We start from the raw sequence: 21,284 nt of genomic DNA, 5'->3' as shown, positions 1-21,284 counted from the left end.
AAACATCACGTGCAACGGTGGGGAAGTTCGGTGACGAAAATGTATCACTCCGCGCGTTTCATCTGTGCTGCGCTGGGCGCCAACGGCGTTTGCTCGCACGAGCGTGTTGCCGCGGCGGGCTACCAATAAAAAAAATCCAACAAAGAGACGCAACGAAAAACGGATTGAAAACAACGCGTTAAATAGGCGTACACCACAGTTTGTTTCTGAAGAATAATTTTGTTTTCATCCGAGAATAAGCCTGTACAAAGAACAGTTTCGCACAATTGCGATCCAGAATATCGAACTATTTCTAAGTGCGAATGCACCCATTGCAAGATGTCTCTCTAGCCTCCACAGCGTTGCACCTGATGTCTGAAACAGAGTGTAGAGGGACACGGACGCGCCGTCGGCATCATCGCCGCTGTCGCGCAGTAACGGCGTCGACGAGCATGGAGCTTCACGCATGGAGGTTCAGAAAGTTGCTCTTCCCGGCCCGCTACCACCTCCCAGCACTGGCAAGCCTGCTTGAATATGTGTACTCAAACGGTCTCCTAGATCGCCAATAGACTTCGGCCTCGCACGGCCTCTGCCTCGAGTGCCGGCCATCGCCTCTGGATGGTGCTGACGTCTGCTGCCTGAAACCTACTCTCCCTTTCCCCCTCTATCCTCTCATCTTTCATTCCCCGCCCCCATCCCCATTACGCTGCGCCGTGCTCCCATATGGGCTGCAAAATTGAGCGTATTTTCCCTCTCCCAAATCACGAAGAAGAAGAAGAAGTTCAGAAAGTCTCGGGACCCTCGCAGTGTGCGTTTGGCAGCGAAAACGACAAAGACAAGTGAATACAAGGCGACGGCCAATCTAGACGGCTTTGCCGAAGCTAGGCACGGGTTCCGGCGTCCTTTAGCAGCAAGAACCTTGTTTGCACAAACATTGCTGCTGAGGAGCCGTGTATTTATGGTAGCATAGTACGTACATACACTGCACTGAGCCGAACCTAAAGTTAAAGTCGAACTCAACATCCCTTATCCTTTGCGCTGAAATACTGCGAAGTATTACCGCCTGCCTTGTCTCCTGCACCGTGGAGGTGCGACGCAGCCAACGCTGCTACCATGCGTTCCTCATCGAACCAGCGTTGTGACAAGACTGGTACCTATTTGCCAATACGCTGTTCCTGCTGCGTGACACAGCTGTTGTTTTCCGTGTTGTGTTACATCACGCTGTGTTCGCGTATTTATAGAAACACCACGCGAGAGGCTCGAACGCCCCGGTATATCTTGCTGTAATTCTGAATACCTAAGATTCGGCCGTAACTGCCAACGATTTTATCAGTTTTGATCAGTGGGTCACCGATTTCCGCTTGGCGAGCGAATCCAGGCCGATACAGCTTGTCGAAACGCAATTTTTCCGTTGCTCCACTGTATGTAGTTTCCACACACATTTCGTTCTTCGAATGGCTAGCGCGCGCCCGGCTCATCCCGATAACAATTCGGGAAGAACCGCCGAGAGGACGCGACTGCCCAAGTGATGAAATGTCTTCCTAGTGCAAACTAGTCTCTCGTCGTGTATGATGCGACCGCGTGCGTAACAACAACACGACGGTAACGGTGTGGTAATGAAAGTTTCACAACGACGGTGTGATGACGAGCGCATTAAAGCAACCGATTTACGACAGCATGGAGACGACGGCGGTGCGTCGACAATGGGACGACACCGTTCGATTCATAAAGGCGATGTGACGACGCCAGGATGACGACGACGGAATGACGATGCCGTGACAACCATGGCTCTACGACGACGGCATGACGAGGATGGCGTTACGGCAACGGATTTACGATAGCGCCACGACAACGGTGCTTCGACAGCAGTGCGAAGTCGAGGTGATGACGAAGACGGTGTGAGGACGCCGCACGATGACGCCAGCATGACGACGACGGAATGACGATGGCGCGACAACCATGGCTCGACGACGACGGCATTACGGCAACGGATTTACGAGAGCGTCAGGACAACGGCGCCTCGACAGCAGTGCGAAGTCGAGGGGATGACGAAGACGGTGTGACGACGCCGCACGGTGACGCCAGCGCGATGACGCCAGCATGACGACGACGGAATGACGGTGGCGTGACAACCATGGTTCGAAGACAGCGGTATGAGGATGGCACCCTGCCAAAGCAGCATGGCGGCAGCCGAAAGCCTGTGTGCGAGCTGCAGCGAAGAAATTTCGCTCTTGGCGATCCAAACCCACTGCTCCTTAGCGTAGTGTTGTGGCGTAGCGGAGCGGCGTAACGCCTCTCCAAATCCGCGTTCTCTAGACATTGGCTCTAAACGACCCTTTTTCGCTTGCACCAAGGAGCTTTAAAGGAATACAGACTGTTTGATTTATGCTGTAGAATTTGTGCATCCGTAAGCCTCGAAAAATTCCGTTCGTGTACTTTTTACACCCAATTGAATCCAAGAAAACGAAAGTGCTTTGTTAAATAGTTGTTTGATTGTACGCCTATTTTTATAGTTTGGTTAATTGTAAGCAAGTGGCCTTGCATGTAAAGATCTCCTATAAAGGGCATCGCAGGTAACTTGCGCAAGGTATTTAAGAAACACGCGCAACCGCTGCGATAATACAACCATGTCTTGTACGCTGCTCTCTTGAGGAATCGTAAGCATATCTACTACGAACTTAAGTCGTTGGTTAAAAAAATAATTACCCGCTTCATATATTAGTCAACGCACTAAACTTTCAATGAAGAAATTGTAGAGATTACACTTCCTTACAGTTACAGTCCATATCATTTCTTTCTATGAAGGTAGGTGTCATCTTTTAGTAACGTCTGCTGCCGGGCTAGTTCATACATGCTTTTAGAAATGGTTTTAATAGCCGCAGTGTTCACCTTGTGGACAGTGCGCCTGTCCGTGTCTTTTATTCTGTTGTCCGTGCCTTATCTTTCGCGCCTAAACCCATTCCTAAAAGTAGCTGTAATCATTTTTTTAACCGTCATGGCAAGTTTGCAGGAGTAAACAAGCCTCCATCAAAGCCCAAATCCAGTGAACCTTTCCAAGTCCAGTGAAGAAACATCGCGACTATGATCGGTGTTATTTTGTCATATTTCCTGTATGTACATAAGCGCGTTGCGCTGTCACTTAGAGAAGAGGGTTCGAAAATTGCAGAAAGGGTGAAGGGCCACCGTAGTGCGTTCTTGTTTTTGCGTTTCTCAAAGGTTCGTTTCATAATGGTTTTTTTTTTTATAATATCCAGGCCAACATAGTTCTGTTCCGCCTGGCCAGTATAGCTCAAGCATATTGTCACAAGCTGTCATGAACCACGCCTGCCGCGGAGACAACGAGAAGAAAGAAGAGAACGACGTTGGCCAAGCTGCCGCGAGACCGCTCTTCAACAACCGCGCCTATCAACCAGATTCATCTGGTTCTGCGTTAAACACCTCGTGTGTAACATTTGGTGGAGCTGTGCGGGGTACCTCCCACGACTTACAACGGAACCACCAGCGCTAGAGCTACGCCGAAGCCGTCGCCTCGCCGGACTTTCGCCGTCGCGCTCAATCATGGCTACAGAGCAAAATACCCTCACCAGCAGTGCCTCGGCAAGCCCAGTCCCTATCCAGCACTACCGAGAGCCACGCACGTTCTCGGCGAAGGCAGAGGAAGATGTGGATGAGTGGCTAACCCATTACGAAAGGGTAAGCCAATACAATAACTGGAATGCTGCCAGTCAGCTTAGGAACGTTGTTTTCTTCTTGGCCGGCACGGCGCTGGTATGGTATGACAACCACGCGGACATGCTAACTACATGGACACGCTTCGTTGAGGAGATCAAAAAGTGTTTCGGTGACTCGGACGCAAAGAGGAAACGTGCGGAACTCACATTAGCCCAGAGAGCTCAGGTACCCGGCGAGACTTGCACTACCTATATCGAAGAAATTTTGAAGCTGTGCCGAACCGTGAACCCTCACATGACAGAGGAAGATAAAGTGGGACACGTGGTAAAAGGAATAGCGGAAGACGTGTACAACTTCCTCATTGGTAAAGAGAACTTGCACACTGTATCAGAACTGATACGGCACTGCCGTACGTTCGAGGCGCTGAAGACTCGCCGAATTACACCAAAGTTTGGACGGCTGGCCAATGTAACAACTGTAGCAAGTGTTGACACGAGTCCTCCGCTCCCAGACCTATCGTCCGCCATCCGCCAGATAGTCCGCGAGGAGCTACAGCGACATGACGAACAGGCACGTTATGCGGCGCCACGTTACAGCTCCTCCGTTTTCCGAGACACTCTTTGGGAACCCCCTTCGGCTACTTGGAACCACTCGGTGAACGTCGCGGATCTTAACGGCTCCAGAGACGAACCGCATTACATTACGACCGAACCACCACGCAATGATTCGCCCCCTCAACGTTTTGATCCACGCCCACGCAACTTTCGTCCACGAAGACTCGCCGCTACCTACGACTTTCAAGGGGAAGAGCCTCGTTACCCTCAACCGATGTCTTCGGCAGAATACTTCAACCCGCATTCTGAACTTCGCCCTTCGCCAGTGTGTTACTGCTGCGGCATGCCTGGCCATATAGCTAGGTACTGTAGCCGACGCCGAGCATCGAACTACGGATCGTCAGCGCCCACTATGCGGTCTAGCGGTCGTACACTGCGCACTCAGTGGCCAGGAGACTCCACTTCAGGAAGCCACTTTCGAGAGGACCGATGCAGCGCCCAGGAGACCTACCTTGGAGAAGAAAGAACCCGGAACCGCTACCGCTCCCCTGCCTCCGACCGTACTCTGACGCCACCACCAGCCTTCCGAGCCTCCCGATCACCATCCCCTCGGCCGCGATTCACATCACCATCGCCTCGGCGCCGTTTCGTGTCGCCCCCGCCGGGAAACTAGCCAGCGCGGTCGATGGAGGTGAGGTCGCTGGAAAATGTGTGCTGCCGACTCAACTGCCTCCAACTATTTTCATGCTAAAGAATAAGGTTCATGTACTGGTTGATGGGGTCTCAACAATGGCTTTAGTCGACACGGGAGCAACTGTCTCGGTCATGAGTGTGGGGTTTAAAGGCCTTCTGGGACGCAAGGTTATGTTTCGTTGGGACCAGTGCACAAGTTTCCGTGGAGTCAGTGGTGAATCATTATACCCGGTTGGTGTGTGTAACGTGGATGTGTCATTGGGTGGGAAAGTTTTTAATGCAGAGTTTACTGTTCTTCCTCGCTCCTCGCATGACGTGATTCTGGGGATTGACTTTTTGCAATTGTGTGGTGCGAATGTTGACTGCCGGACGGGAGAACTCAGTGTCTACACCAGTGTTTCACCTGTGCTCTTTGAAGGTGAAGCTTGCCCGGAGAGTGTGCTGAGCGTGTCTGAGGTTACAGTTGTGCCCGCCTTATCCGCGATGCGTGTTGCCGTCGCCTGTTCATCTCCGGCTCCTATCTCGTTCGACGCTGCAGTGGAACCTGTACATCGGAACTGCCTCAAGAAAAACGTGTTAGTTCCGCACTGCGTAGTCTCAGTGACCAATGGATGCGCGGGGCTGTGGGCGCTAAACTGTTCCACTGAAGCGGCAGTGCTACCTCAAGGCCTAAAGATTGCCACGTTTCAGGAAGACTCGCCCGTATCGGTGGCAGTACTTACAGAGCTCCCCGATGGAGGAGCAACCAGTGTCTCGAGCCCCGGGAGCTCGAAGATACTTTCCATGATTGACAAGTCACTCAGCGATCACGAGCGTCGAGTTTTGATGGCCCTGCTTACGAAACATACCTCGGTATTCGACTTTGCGCAGCACGAGGGCCCGCCATCAATTCCTGCGTCCAGAACTCGTCACCGCATCAACACAGGAGCCGCCCAGCCAATCCGACAAAAACCCTATCGTGTATCTCCGTCAGAACGCAAGATAATCAGTGATCAGGTCCAAGAAATGCTATGCAAAGGCGTCATTCGAGAATCATCTAGTCCTTGGGCAGCACCCGTGATATTGGTGAAGAAGAAAGACGGTACGTGGCGGTTCTGTGTTGATTACCGTCGCCTAAACGCCGTCACTAAGAAAGATGTATATCCGCTCCCACGAATTGACGACGCCATCGACTGTCTCTTTGCGGCATCTTACTTTTCCTCAATCGATTTACGGTCAGGTTACTGGCAAATTCCTATACACAAGGACGACAGAGAAAAGACAGCATTTGTAACACCCGACGGACTATTCGAGTTTAACGTGATGCCTTTCGGGTTGTGTAACGCACCTGCAACGTTCGAAAGGTTCATGGACACGATATTACGCGGCTTAAAATGGGAAGTTTGCATGTGCTACTTAGACGACGTTGTGATCTTCGGGCGAACGTTTAGTGAGCACAACAAACGTTTGGATTTGGTCTTGAACTGCTTGGAGAAAGCGGGCCTCGTGCTCAATTCAAAAAAATGCCGTTTTGGGGAACGACAAACTCTTGTGCTAGGCCATCTCGTCGCTAAAGAAGGCATCCGACCAGATCCACAAAAGACTGCGGCCGTAGAAGCATTTAGAGTACCCAACTCTGTCAAGCAGTTAAGAAGTTTCTTGGGCTTGTGCTCCTATTTTCGCCGATTCATTCCCCGGTTTGCTGACATGGCTCATCCCCTTACACGCCTTCTCCAAAAAGGCGTTCCCTTTGAGTGGACTGCAGATTGCGACTCATCGTTTCGCCAGCTCAAGTTCCTGTTGACATCCCAACCAATTCTTCGGCACTTTGATCCTTCATCACCAACTGAAATTCACACCGATGCCAGTGGCGTAGGCATCGGTGCTGTGCTAGTTCAGCGTGTTGACGACAGTGAGCACGTGATCTCTTACGCTAGCCGGTCCTTGAGCCGCTCCGAGCGCAACTACACAGTCACCGAACAAGAGTGTCTGGCGCTCATCTTCGCCGTGCAACGGTTTCGTTCGTATCTCTACGGGCACCCCTTCACTGTGATAACAGATCATCATTCGCTATGCTGGCTTGTGAATCTGCGGGATCCCTCAGGACGACTAGCGCGCTGGGCCCTCCGTCTACAGGAATACGATTTCGTTATTTGCTACAAAAGTGGCCGGCGACATGCTGACGCTGATTGTCTCTCTCGGATGCCACTTCAAACAACTGAATGTGATGCGGACAATTTTGATGAATACATCGCTTTTGTGTCCCCGGAATTTCCGGATATGCGTACCGTCATATCCGAGCAGCACAAGGACGAGAGCTTACAACCGCTCTTCGCGGCAGCACAGGAGTCACCTGCAGGCAGTCGCTTTCGCCTACGTGATGGTGGCGCGCTGTATAAGAAGAGCTACTCGACCACCGGTGCACGCTACCTTTTAGTTGTCCCCAAGAACCTTCGCCACCAAGTATTACACGCCATGCACGATGACCCAACTTCCGGTCATCTTGGTTCCACACGTACACTCTACCGGGCTCAAGAACGTTTTTACTGGCCTAAGATGCGGAAAGATATCGAACGGTACGTCGCCAGCTGCTCTCAATGCCAGCGCTACAAGCGTCCGCCACAAGCGCCACATGGCCTGCTTCAACCAGTTCCCCCTTCTAGCGTCCCCTTTGAGCAAGTTGGTATAGATCTTCTGGGCCCTTTCCCGCGATCCTCCAAGGGTAATCGTTGGGTTATCGTTTGCGTAGATCACCTGACCCGCTATTGTGAGACCGCCGCATTGCCATCGGCCACAGCTACAGAAGTTTCTATCTTCTTGCTGGCTAACGTTATACTCCGACATGGACCTCCTCGCATAGTAATCAGCGATCGTGGGCGACAGTTTACCGCGGACGTGGTTGAAGAAACCCTTCGTCTGTGTTCATGTAGCTTCCGCCATTCTACGCCCTACCATCCACAAACTAATGGTCTGGTCGAGCGCACAAACAGAACGCTTGCCAACATGCTATCCATGTACGTCGATTCAGCACACAAGAATTGGGACAGTATCTTGCCTTTCATTACCTATGCCTTCAATACCGCGAGACACGAGACCACTGGTTACTCACCATTTTTCCTTCTGTATGCTCGTCCGCCGCGCTACACCCTCGACACCATATTTCCCTACTTCGCTCATGACAACGAATCAATTGATCAGATCCTATGTCGAGCAGAAGAAGCGCGACGCCTCGCTAGGCTACGCACCCTAGCATCGCAGGACCGGTCCAAGATCCGCTATGACGGGCGTCACCGCCACGTTTCCTTCGATCCTGGGGACCTTGTGTGGCTCTGGACGCCGTTGCGGAAGCGTGGCTTGTGCCAGAAGTTTCTCGCCCACTACGTCGGCCCTTACGTTATTCTGGAGCGCCTCAGCGAAGTAAACTACCGCATTGCGCGTGTCACGAGCAGTGGACGACGCTCGGCCAAGGCTGAAGTGACGCACGTCGCGCGTCTGAGGCGTTACAACCCACGAGATGACTGACTCGCCCGGCGGGCTTCGTCTGCCAGCGGGGAAATGTCACAAGCTGTCATGAACCACGCCTGCCGCGGAGACAACGAGAAGAAAGAAGAGAACGACGTTGGCCAAGCTGCCGCGAGACCGCTCTTCAACAACCGCGCCTATCAACCAGATTCATCTGGTTCTGCGTTAAACACCTCGTGTGTAACAATATGATTTCCTTTCTTGAGCGTGTTTATGGGCTCAGTGCTTCCTTTCATGTCAACAGGTGCTGCCTGGCAAGGCACCTAACGTATCCGAGATTTTTGTGACAAACTTTTGTCCAAGCTACCTTCCTTAAGTTTTATGCGATGATTAGAGACATCGTACTGACGTCGTTGACACACTGAGAATATTTAGAAACAGCTCTGAAAGGTGCTGGTTCAAGACCCACCAGCGTATATTCATCGGTTTTAGGACGGCTGCAAGCAGCCTTTTAGACAGACGTGGCCGGCTTTTCCAGGATTGCGTTCCTCAGGAGAGGCTCGCACAAACCACCATGCTGGCTTTGCAAAAGTTAAATCAGACAAAGCAATGCAAATGTTAAACATTTAAATATTTGCGAATTTTATATGTTTGTCCACTGCGCGGCTGTGTTAGTGGCACTCAACAGAAAATCACGTATGGTCACCTTGTCAAGATTTCGTTGCTCTTGCGGTCGCTCGTTTTTTTTTTTTTAATATGAAGTGTGTATCACACTTATATTACGGGCTCAGCCAACAATAAATGTTAGTTACATGCCATCGCTTTGTCTTCTGTCTTCTTGCGTTGTAGCGTTGTTGTTCTTTTTTCGCGCTGTTATGACTCAGGTTTGTGGACACGTTCAAGCTCACGTAAACACATACATGTCGGCGCAATGATGATACTCTGTGGCCATGTCCGCTCACGGCTCACTTTGAAGTGCTACACATATGCTACTCTGAAATGTGTTTTAATAGCGTGTTGACGTGTTTATCCTACGAGTATGCATCGTTTGTGTTGAGATACGCTGGGAGATATTGCAATGCTGGGTGCCTTGTTCAAAGAAAGAGTAGCCACCAGGGAAGACTGGACACGTAATAGTGGTTTAAAGGAATTGAATGTTAGGCTAGTTGGTATTTTGACATGAGAACTATCTTGAATTTCAGTGCAACGGGATGGAACAACAGAAGGGAAGATGAACACAGACACAAACAACTGATTTTATTGAAGCCACACCCATAAGTATATATATGCACGAGCTGCGCAGACGCACCATTACAAGAAAAAAACGGAATTCGCCGAACAGGAAGTGATTAAACCAAGCGCGTAAGGAATTTCATTTCTGCATTGTTGAGTGCAATCGATATTTCGCTTACACAATCGTGTCTGACTTTTCTGATAAAAAAATGCGTCTAGCGTTTCACGGTTCTTAGTTTTTAGTTTTAGTTTTAGTTTTTAGCCGTTTTCAGCTTGCTCTTGCCTAATATTTTCACGCTCCGGAAACGCCGTCTATAAGTGGGACATCTGCTGCAAGGGTCGGCAAGATGTGTATTCTTCTTCTTAGCCATTTGTGCCGCCCCGTTTCACTGTATTTCAACATGGTCCACATGACGTAATGACTGATCGTCAAAATGAGAAATTTCATTCTAAAGACATCATAATTGACGCCACTTCTGAGCATGCTTTTGGTTGGGGTCCGTATTCACCAGGGGTGTCTTTGGCGCTCTTCTTAATACTTGCGAGCGCTTTGTTCTACAGAAATCAGTCTATATTGCCTATCGCACGACGATATCAAGCAATTCAATCTATTCCACCATCAGAGCTCGCATAGGTATCACTAGAGAGAAGTCACGTGACACTATTTTGCCTCATCCTGTCTAAGGCGCCATTAGAGCCCAACTTTGATGTGTATAGCATGAATATGCGCCTACAGAACAATGAACTAAGTGCTGCTCCCGCTTAGAACGTGTTGCAATTGTTTTTGTTGTGGAATAACCCACGAATGAAGAAACGGTAGTACTAGCTCCTATATGGCGTATTGTCTCCGAATTCCATTCTGCGGAAGCCTGCAAAGTAAAAGAAGGTCCAGGAAAAAAAAATCCTCCATTTAACTGTACCAAATGGCTAAAAAAAGGATCCTCATTGATGTTTTCTGAGAAACCAAATGTTTGCTTTTTTTTTTTTCCTGAGCCTCTTGGTACTCTGGTTCGATCCCCATAGCAGGGGCAATTTTTCTTTAGCTGGAAAGTTTTATGCCAACGCCACCTTTTTTTTAGCTTCGTGCCACAGTCAACTGGAGGTCGATTTTCCATTTCATGCTATTCACGATCAATTCTATTCACTCGCACATTCGATTAAAAGGTACGTGTACTTTGCATATAGCAATGAGACAGTATATGCAAAGGTTTTATCGCTTTATTACGCAGAACAGAGGTGCACTAACTTATACCACTCTGTAGGTCAGTTATTATAGAACCATACCACTCTCATAGCCACACAAGAAAAGTGAACATCGTTCCCAATAATCACTCCCTATAAAAGGGAGCTTATCACGAATAAGAAGAAGCTAATTCCATGAATGTACATTTCTCTCCACATTAAGTCGGTTATATTCTATATACATAATATTGCCAGTGATCCTTTCTCTTCCCTCCGAAGCCCACTCCATCTTCGTAGCCCGCAAATCTCTTGGCTGGTTAGCTGATGTTAGGAATGTTACTTAGGAACACAACGCTCTGTAGAAAGATACTTTCGATTGTGTCACTGCTTCGTATTTAATTTTAGGATGATATGCGCACTGTGGCGCACAAAGGAAGTGCGTTAGCGTCTCAGCATGAGTAGGAGGTTTGCAGGTGACAGGTAAGTGCCACGTAGGAGTATGCCAATGTCCGAGAGGCCCGCTAATCTGACAGTCAGTTTGCTAAGGCACTCTATCCAGGCGTATGCGACTGCAATGCCCAGGAGAATGCCCACGATGGGGCCGAAGACGTAAGCGGCCGAAGCACTCGCAAGGTTCTGCACCGTAAGTTCGAGCAGCACGCCGCTCCAGAAGGGCACGTAGACTGGCACCGACGCCATGCGATAGACGCAGCCGGGATGCGTCACGTGGTGGATCACCTTCAGCGCCATGAGAGCGGCGACTAGTGCGCACGTGCACGAGCTCGAATGCGGCACGGGCGTCGGCAAGTTGGCTCCCAACGCCAGCAGATGGCACCAGAGGCTGCTGCACAGCCCGTCCAGTAGCACGTTCAGAGCATTCACCAACAGCACGGCCAGGAACAGAAAGCTGCGCCGACGACGATGCGATGTGTTCGTTTTATCAGCGGCCTGGCTGAACTAAGCACATCGCGCGAGTCATCCGCCGTCCGTGGTGAATTGATCAACGCGTTCACTTTTTCCAAATCAGCAAAGTGATAACCTGGCGTACGTTCTCTTGCACACTGTTTACTTTAAGGTGCCGTCAGTAACGCCCTCTTTACATTTGTTTCAGCTCTTGAGGTATTAAAGAATACCACCGAATTCGTCAAATCATTTTGCCATTCAATCTGCTACACAATGCCAAGTAACTAAGGTGCACAGCCAATGATTGATGAAATGCTGGCATTCTGACTCATTTGTTTATTTGTCATTGCATATTGTAGTAGCAAGTGACGAACTAGCAGCTTTTTTTTTTTAGCTTGAGAATTTAAGCTGAAAAAGCTCACCCAGCAGCGGACATCCCGCACGCGCTGTGGCTTCACTCTACTCAGTCACAACGCACTTGCGGCCCACTGTTTGGTGACGTAAGCAGAACGTCGCCTCGAGGGGCGCTGCTTTGCCTTCCTGCTAAAACCCCTTAAACCTCGCAAAGTAGCGACTATTACCTTCTCCGCCTTCACTCCTCCTCGTTTCTCCTCTCTTTCACGCTCCCTCGTCGACTGTGGCGCCGCCTACAATGCTCGAGCGTAGCAACGGCTTCAACATGCGCTCCTTGCCTCTCCGTAGAAGCTTCTCGAGCAAAAATGGCGCTGATGCACGGCGCAAGGGCCCACGTGATGATATGAGGTCAATAGCGACGCGGTGTCGGCTTCGGCCAGAGCGCGCGAGGAGGAGGCGGCATTCTTCAAAGCACGGCACTATTTTACGAAGTTTAACGGGCTTTATTCGCTTCAGCCTGCCAACGTCGGCTTTGTATGCTCTGATAGATGCAATTGCTCGCGCCACAGTTCTGCAGGTATTCGCGCTTTTTCCTATCCAAAAGTTGACATGGCTTCTACGAAGAACTAGCTTCAATTTCCCAGTTACGATGAGCCCACGGAAATGAAAAGCGTGAAAGATAATGGGTTTTCGTTAATTCGCGACTGATTACCGCGGTTTCATCCTTAACCCCATGGTCGCCGCCATTGACGGCATGCCTTTGAAAGAAGCGTCCTTTTTACTTCAGAAAAATATTACTTAAAGCTTCCGTAGAAGCACCCTGTATAATATTTTCGCTACTCTCTATTTCTTGTCCTGGCAGATAATGCGAATGCGTTCAACTAAGCCGTACAGAAAGCAGGGAAAACATAAGCACGGCACCACATCAGCTTCCAGACGTTGGCTGTGTTTCCAGAGCCACCTGGGTGCGAGGCACATAATGAACGCGTAACGCAACAAAACATTTATTTACTGGTTGTTATCGTTTCGTGACTTTTCCCGCATCCATTACTCTCGCATGTGACTTCTCCTTTATTTCTTAGTCGTAGCAATGACTGTCATGGTAGTCTCTTATTTGTCATTACCTGTCGTCCATTTAGCAAGATGCAAATGGGCTCCATTTTCATTTTTTGCCTTACTTTCTTTCAATACGAAGACATTTGAGAACATGCAATCTTGCGCGAAGGCCAGTTTTGCTCACAAGCTAGGACAAAATAACACAAGAGGGAAAATTTTCCACGTTTTACTCTCTCCTATTCTCTGCCGAAGCCTGCGTTCATAGAATACAGTTGCAAACTCGCCCTAACTAGTACCATACACAGTTATCCACTGGCATATTAATCTGTCTTCTGCTTTACCCTGCTCTGCTACAAGACCCCCATGTCACGAGCAGTAATACACGATGTCATTATTCAAAACACACATTTACCAGATCACGAATAAAGCCTGCAAAAGCACAACAATATGACCACCTATCAAACTGGTAAAGACGTTTTCTGAGTGTTAGTATAATACAACTTGACTTCCGCTCTGGCCTGTCATGAAAGTTACCAAAGCAGCACTAACCTGAGATGCCCAAGGTCTTTCTCAAGCTCCTCGCCGACGTCCCATATGGACAAAACGGCGTACGCCAACCAGTAAACATCGGGCTGGTACAGCGTCGGGAGCAGCATTGGACGCCATACCGGAACGCTAAACGACAGCCCAGTCTCAGCCAGGGCTACAGTGTCAGGAAACGGTCCTAACAAGAAGGCTACGATGATAGCAGCGACGAATAGGAACGTAACCGGTGCGTAGGGAAGAACGCATAGGTATATGCTACGTCGGGGTCGCCGTATCCTGCAACGACATAAGAAGCCAAGGCCCTGAGCTCGCAGCTGAGGACACTAGACTCGTAGTGGGTCAGATTATAGAATATTATGCTGTGTTGCTGAGCACGACATCGAGACGACTGCTTTTGCATGGACTTTCAACGCAGGAACACCAGAGTAATTAGAGTTATTTGCGTATTAAACTGCAGGTGCTGTAACCTTCTCTGGAAACCACACCACAGCGTCTATAATATGTACTGTATTGATTCTGGATGGCTAATACGGTAAAGTAATTAACAGTATGAACGTTTATAGCAGTTCTCCGGAAACAAAACTTTTATTCGCTTTCCATGTAAACTTCCGTAATCTCATCGTGTTACTTATCGTACGTTATCGTACGTTATGGTTATCGTTATCGTTATCGGAGTTACCGGAGGCTGGCAGATTATATATTCCTGAAACAGGCGCAGCGAAGCTGAAAACTTATTCTTTCTTGTACTGCTTTAAAGCTACCTCTGTCAAAACTGTTGGCAGGCTCTGAGCTAGCCGCCAAGTTATTACGAAAATGCATTCGAATATGAAGCAATCTCTGCTTTTGAGATCACAGACCGAAAGCTATTCAGGACAATCACATTTATCAAAAATTGTCAGTATCTACGCTGGAACAATAAACAATTGGCTTCGTTATACTTTGTTTCAATATGATGCTGTATTGGGCTAGAATATCTTATGCATACTTCTAGCCTCGGGGCATAGAAACAAGTGCTATGTCATAGCCTAAGAAAGCAAGCCATCCCCACGCATACCCACGTTAATTAGTCTAGCGACCACAAGCGTCTAAATAAAATGCATCACTCTTTTGATGGACGCCACTTCACTGACTACCTCACACCGGTGATTACACGTCGACGAGTCTAAAGCGGAAATTGCTCAAACAAAAACATTGATCTACATTCATAAAATCAAGGAACCTCAAAGATTTTGTTTCGTACGTGTGAATACAAAGTCTGGCCGTGCCGTTCACCTGGAGAAATGTTTAACAACTTTGCAGTCCTGAAGTAACGTAACACTGGACCATCAACCACGCCAATTCAAACCAGCCATTCCCCGTCAAAGCTCGAATGGTAAGATGATAGCTTAAATTGAGGCCGTGGCCCCGCAGATTGCGACGCTAATCTACGCCTTTTAAGAACTCGCCATATTGTACGACAGAATATGCACGGCAGAATTCGCAGCGTAAATCTGGGTTATCAGAAGTTGCTGGAAGTTTGAACGCAGTGGGGCTATGGAACTGACACTCAAAACTAAAAATATTTTACCGTGTGGTTAACATCTTGCAGATTTTGTAAGAGCGTTTATTATGAACTGCGATATATCACGTTTACAACTTCGCTAGATCTAGCGTCCACCTGTGTGGACATAGTAAGAAAAAAAATTTAGAGAACATATGGCGCAAGCGCCTTGAACGCGCACCCCTTGCTTCGCCATCACGAAGTATTAGTTTGGAGCGTGAACACGTTATGCGGTAGACGGGAATGTGAGTATTCGGAAGAGATTCTTTAGACGAGTCAATGCTCAACTAAACCATTGCAATCTGTTCTTGAAGAGAATGAGCGAAGCGTGAATATTTTCTTTGGAAGATAGCTCAACTGTGTGACTTACTACACAGGAAATATGTGTTTATGACTGTGAACACAGGGATTCAAGAGTACTGCCTATCACTTTGATTTTGGCGCCCATTTTAAACATTTTTATAGCTGATTTTGTCATAACTGTGCGGCCGCTCGTTTTGCCGCTCGACGGGCACACAAAGTGCGATGATTATGGCGTTGACGTTTCACACGTTCCCGTACGAAATAAACCGCTACCAGGTACAACAGCCTGAAGGTATTATATACACATTTGCTCACGAAAGCTAATGTTAATGAAGCTGCACAACGCCGTTACTCTGGCTGCTCTAAATACACTGCACAACATTACATTTCATTTCTAGATGTGCATCTATTTACTTAGATTTATTGCAGTTGTTTTAGAGTGCAGCTCTCAGGCGCCCGTTCCTGGGCGACGAGAGTTTGCGCGATGGCGGCCTAAGCGCGTCAACGGGCATAATGAAAGATGACAGAGCAAACGCAGAGCGGGATATGAAAGACGCGAGCCGCGGACGGCGGAGACCAATGAGAGCTTCCTCTTCAGTGATGTGCGCGCGGGAAAGTGGTGTCGTTATGACCGCAGGACCACTTGATACGTACTCGTATGTGGTCTCAGTCAGACTGCTCGTTTCGTACTATCGTCTGCTCGCGTTAGTTCTCACGTGCGCATGTGCGGTTAGCTAGGTTTGGCTTCGTTCGCGGCTGTTTTGATTGTCATGGTTTACGATTGTTTTGTAATCTGATTGCATGCGCGATGCGAACTATGTAGTACTTTTTGGTAGTCACGCCACACCAGGGATTACACTGGAATTTTTGACGAGTCGTGTATAAAAGCCGACGCGCTGGACCCGCAAATCACATTTTCGATCAAATTCATTGCCTCAATATATCGCAAAATAAAAACACGTATAAAACTGCACTCAAATTTCTGATTAAGGAGTATCGTAATCATTGCTGATATTTTTGCAATCTCACTTTAATCGATCACCATGAGGTTGATCATGACCACTACTATGATCATGGTAAAAAGTAAGTTCATCGTGTTTCAGTTTAAGGCTGTTTACCAGAAGAGAAAGCATTATACTAAATTGTGGAAGGGAACGCAATCTGTGTGCAATAATTTCTTACATTCTTTTTTAACTTCTACTTCTTTATACTTCGTGTGCACATGGGTTGGTAGTCATTGCTGTTTGAACCAAAAGCAAGCAAAAATATATTTGTTCATAAATGGTTTTCAGCCCCTGCAATGAATTGAAGAGCGTTAGGAGATTGTAGTTTCTGGACAAACAAAAACTCACCTCGTAATGAAATTTCCCAGCGACGTATGCGCGAGGAAGGCACCCACCAAGATGCCACTGACAATCGGGCAAACGTTACTCTCCGTGCAAGACAGTAGAAGAACCGTTTCAAGCACAGCGAATAGCTTCCTCCTGAACCGGAACCTCCGTTTGCCGTAGTGGATTCTCACCTTACCAAATTTCGTGCTTGCAAGCGCTTCAAGTGTCATAATGACCCCGACGAAGGTCTGCGAGCACACTGTTTGGAAAGAGGACAGCTTGGTGTACTCGTACAGGCAAAACAGGATGAAAGTGTTCACGAGTCCCACCAGAACGGCCGCAGTGAAGAATAGAGCGGCAAAGTGGGCCGTGCCTAGACCAGCTTCAAGAAGGACACCCTTGGCGAAAAGGGAAAGGGAGTTTAAGGCCAGGTTCTGGACGTCACCGTGATGGAAGGTGGCGAAGAGAACCCTCTCCCACCGGTTCTCGTGCAGGATCGTGCTGACGCTTGCGCACCGGTCAGGGTAGTCCTTGTGCAGGTACTTCCAGTGAGACTGCAATTGCAGCCAGATCACTGCGAGCGTTACCCAAGGGATGCGAGGGGTAGTGTCAGACGCGACCGACCGCAGCTTGGGTGAATGCAGTGCCGAGCCTATTAGAGGGCTGGAGAGTTCGCTGGCAGAGGCACTGCCGCTCGCTGAAGATGACGTGTCTCTGAAGACTTCTGGTGTTCCGCGCTTTCTGTCTAGGTTCTGGGGTGTCTCTCTCCAAGGCGCCAATAATAGGGGACTGCCCGGAGCCTCCAGTTCATGAGGTGCCTTATCATGTGCGTCTCTTTGTTGAGCACGAGACTGTGGCACAACAGACACGTTGAGACCCGCAGGCGGTGTGGACTCTATCTCAAGATCCTCTGTCGCTTGTTGTAGAACGGTTTTCCTTGACAGCGACTGTTTGCCGGGCTGACTCGCGCGGGTGAATGACTGCGTTGTCGAAGTCGAAGCAGTATCAACGTCCGGGGGTGTGACGCTGTTCCACTGCATGCTCAAGTTTTCTGGCCTCTGCGACCATATTCGCGGGGCCTTGAGGCTCAGGGGGCTATGCTGCCCGTCGGGCCAGTCATTCTCCGTCCAGACAGGAGAGAGAGTCAAGAACGGCTTGGAACTTCGGTGTTCTTGATGCCGTCTCACCGGTGAAAACTGGAGATTTAGGGATCTGTACTCCACGTTCGCTGTCTCCGGAGTTTGGCACGCCTCCGACTTGTGCTCCGAAAGCGGTGCGGATTGTTCCGCGGCCACAGCTGCCGCTTCCGATTGTATGGGGCTTGACGAAGACGGCCCGGATTTGCGTACGAGAGAGTCCGCAGACATGTCGGACGCTCCACTGCCCACGTGTTGCGAGCTACGCTGTTCGGGCTCCGCTGTGACACTTGAACTGAGCTCAGCGGTCGTGGCGGCAATTTCTCCGCCCGCCGGTAAGTGCCCTTCGCGGTCCGCGCCCGAAGCCGTCGAGTCGGAAGACGAAGACATTGCGTCTTGCTTGTCCCTTTGCTCACTATCAGCATGTTCGGCAGCCCTCTTCTCCGACATGTTTCCCTTGTGAGCTAACGCCGATGGTGGGAAAGAAGTTGAGGTGACCGAAGTAAGGCGTACCTTGTGGATTTAGACTCCGGTTTACGCTGCCTGGCGAACATTAATGGCCGTTTGTATCGCACGTAATTTGTCGAGGCGTTTGTCGCAAACCTTATTTGCCAATTATTAACGAGAAAGTAGGAGCGTTCGTGCGTTGCCTCATCCCGGGGTAGTATTCTTCTTCTTCGTCACCTTCTGGTGATGATGATAACGATGCTTAATTCACAATTGAACAAATGCGCTCTGGAATAGGCATTCTTCGTTCCTCCTGTCTTACCTTTGCCTTTCTCTCTTTCTCTCTTCTCTTGTAGCACTACACAAAATGTTGTTGCTGTTCTCCTGAATAATTCTGGTGCACACCCACAGTGTGGAACTGGCCCTGGGTCAGCTGGCTAACAGAAACGAACCAAAACAGAACTAAAAATGGAAATGATCAAATATTGATAAAAAGTGTAGCGTGCGGTAGGAGCTATCATGAAAAAATAACTCCAAAGGCAGAATTTAAGCTTGTGAACCAATTTAGCCTAGTAATCTATTGGATTCGGTAAGAAAAATTTTGAACTGCCAAGAAAACACTTCTGTCGCCAAAACCAAGAACAGAGGCTTTCAAAGACTCGAACACATCACCACCGCGTGATGTAGATGTTGCTGTGTTTTGCGACAGCTGATCTACAAGCTGGTATAGTGGCTATGCAGTGCTTTCACTACTCACCCACGCATAACCCTATCACATTTAAGACTCCATGTTCGCTTCCAAAAAAAACAAAAAAAAACTAAAATTGAAACTTCTCCATAACAACATACCTGCACACGCGGTTGAAGACAGTGTCACGCGAGGTAGATATGGTAAATAAAGATAAGCTCTAACAAGACAAATGAAGGTATGAACAGGATAGGAAGGCAACATTCATGCAGAAAATCACAGAATATCGTGGTGCTCTCACCCCGACACGACGTCTAAGCTATCGGCCGATGGTCGGCGTTCGGTGCCCTTCTCCTGAACAGCCAGTGACGCAATGAATGAACTTATTTTGAACCAAAAGAATTTTCTTTTCCGTGCGTGTTAAATGTAGTTAGGGTGACTATGTCAATCTGATTACTGAAGTTTTTATTGCTGTTTGGGACACCCCTTACCCTATGCAATAGATATATATCTGTTTTGCGCTTTCTGCTTCAGTAAGAGATCCAGTAATTGGAATGGAAGCCAATGTGCTGTATATAGGTTACTTAATTTTACTCCCCCACCCCCACGCTTGGCTTTCGATGTCCATGTAAACGAGATTGATTGAAAATGGAATATATAGATGAAGTTGATACAAGCAAAATATTAGACGACATTGTTGTTGTTGTTGCCTCACGCAGGCACATGCCGACATCTTTGCATTCTTCGTCTTCTTTTTTGAGGAAGTTGTGCCACGTGCCTAACGTAAAGAATTGCCAAGCATTGTTATACCAATTTTGAACTCTTCATGCTACTATTAAATGTTGAAATCGTTATTTCTTACCGGATATAATTTTCGATTTCATAATAAGATGCACTTATATTAAACTGCCTTCTATTGTTTTCTTCTGCACCCTTGCGCGCTCAAACACACGCAAGCATTTCGTTAACTACTACTTTGGTCAATATTGTCCTTAACATGTTCGTACTGACCGAAATTTAAATGAACATAACTAATCATACTCTAAAGAATACCGCGCAGTGGACATAAACATAAATCTTGGTGGTGGCGAAAGCACGCGCTCACATTCGAACACTCGAGGGAAGAGGACGACAAAGAAGCACAGTCAGCACGTTCTCTCCATCGAGTCCGCCTTCGAAACCAAAACTCTTCCGTGAAGAAATTTCCAACTACGGAGAGTGCAAGGACGATATTAGTCGGCGGGTCGACGGGCTTCGCCTTCAACAGCATGCCACCGATTCCGGCGATATTCACTCCATTCTTGGACCCCGGGGCAGTCACCAGACCAGCGGCCTGTCCAGCTCCAGTAGAGCACGTAACTCCAATCGTAGTGGAGCCAGGCACCGCCACCAAAACCAGCAGGCTCAACTTCAGGCAAGTTGCGATGCAATTGCTTCAGCCACCATTGTGATAAGCATGTTTTCCGGATGTCCGCTCTTCCCGCGCACGCTACTTACTCGTGGATATAATTTGTTTACCTTGTCTTACACAGATAAGTGGGACGTACGAGGCAATACTGCATATTGTACTGCATTCAGCAGTACAAAAGGCAACAACCAAATTGCTCGAGAGACATTTCTGCGGCTAAATATATGGGTTCCACGTAAAGATGATCTATGAGACGAAACGTTCAGCCAGAAATATACTAGTTGTAGGAAGAACACGTCGGGTTTGAATCCATGCGTCCGCAGAGCAGCACTTGTTTAGAAATTTATTCTCGTGTTGGCTATTGCTCAGGAGGTGTTAACTTTGCTAACCAAGTAAACACACTAGACAAGTAGCACACAGGATAAATGCTGGCGTACTTCGGTGCGGCTCTTGGCGGTGTGCACATGTATAAAAAGGGAGCCAAGTGTGGAACAAAAAAATTGCAACAAAGCGGAGTGCTGGGAAAGTTTGCCCCCCAGTAAAATAAGCCAAGAAATAGTGAGACCAGCAGTCGTCCTGCGTGCTCTCTGTATCCTGTGTATGCTTATTTTATTGCGATCGCAATTATACGGACGCTAAAGGCGACACCGTTGCCGTGCTGTCATGGTATGTACGCGCATGCGTGACCAAAGCGTGAAGGTTTTAAAAAATCTACAGTGAACCGCATTCGGTTTCCCTGAAAACGCAACGAAGTGGGTTCTTCGTCACGTCCCGTTTAATCGTCTCTGCGGAAACCAAGGCGGCGTGCTGGCTTCGAC

General features: G+C 48.5%; 1 protein-coding gene across 2 annotated transcripts in view; it reads right to left on the bottom strand.

Annotated features, from left to right (window-relative positions):
* Positions 1 to 18,792, bottom strand: part of LOC126527719 (uncharacterized) — a 34,596-nt gene extending 15,804 nt beyond the window's left edge. The window contains exons 1-3 of one of the 2 annotated variants that reach the window (XM_072284556.1): positions 16,809 to 18,792; positions 13,617 to 13,889; positions 10,730 to 11,661 (exon numbers count right to left, since the gene is read on the bottom strand). In XM_072284556.1, the coding sequence (XP_072140657.1) occupies positions 11,196 to 11,661; positions 13,617 to 13,889; positions 16,809 to 18,373 (2,304 nt within the window). In that variant the 5' untranslated portion in view covers positions 18,374 to 18,792 and the 3' untranslated portion in view covers positions 10,730 to 11,195. Of the gene's footprint in view, positions 1 to 10,729; positions 11,662 to 13,616; positions 13,890 to 16,808 lie in introns of those variants that run through there. The other variant, XM_072284555.1, reaches the window with a different exon arrangement.
* Between the last annotated feature and the right edge of the window lie 2,492 nt (positions 18,793 to 21,284).

The sequence above is a fragment of the Dermacentor andersoni genome, chromosome 9, assembly GCF_023375885.2.
Source record: "Dermacentor andersoni chromosome 9, qqDerAnde1_hic_scaffold, whole genome shotgun sequence".
NCBI classification, from domain to species: domain Eukaryota; kingdom Metazoa; phylum Arthropoda; class Arachnida; order Ixodida; family Ixodidae; genus Dermacentor; species Dermacentor andersoni.
Note: the sequence above shows the minus strand (reverse complement) of the source record. Positions and strands in the feature narration are given on the sequence as shown.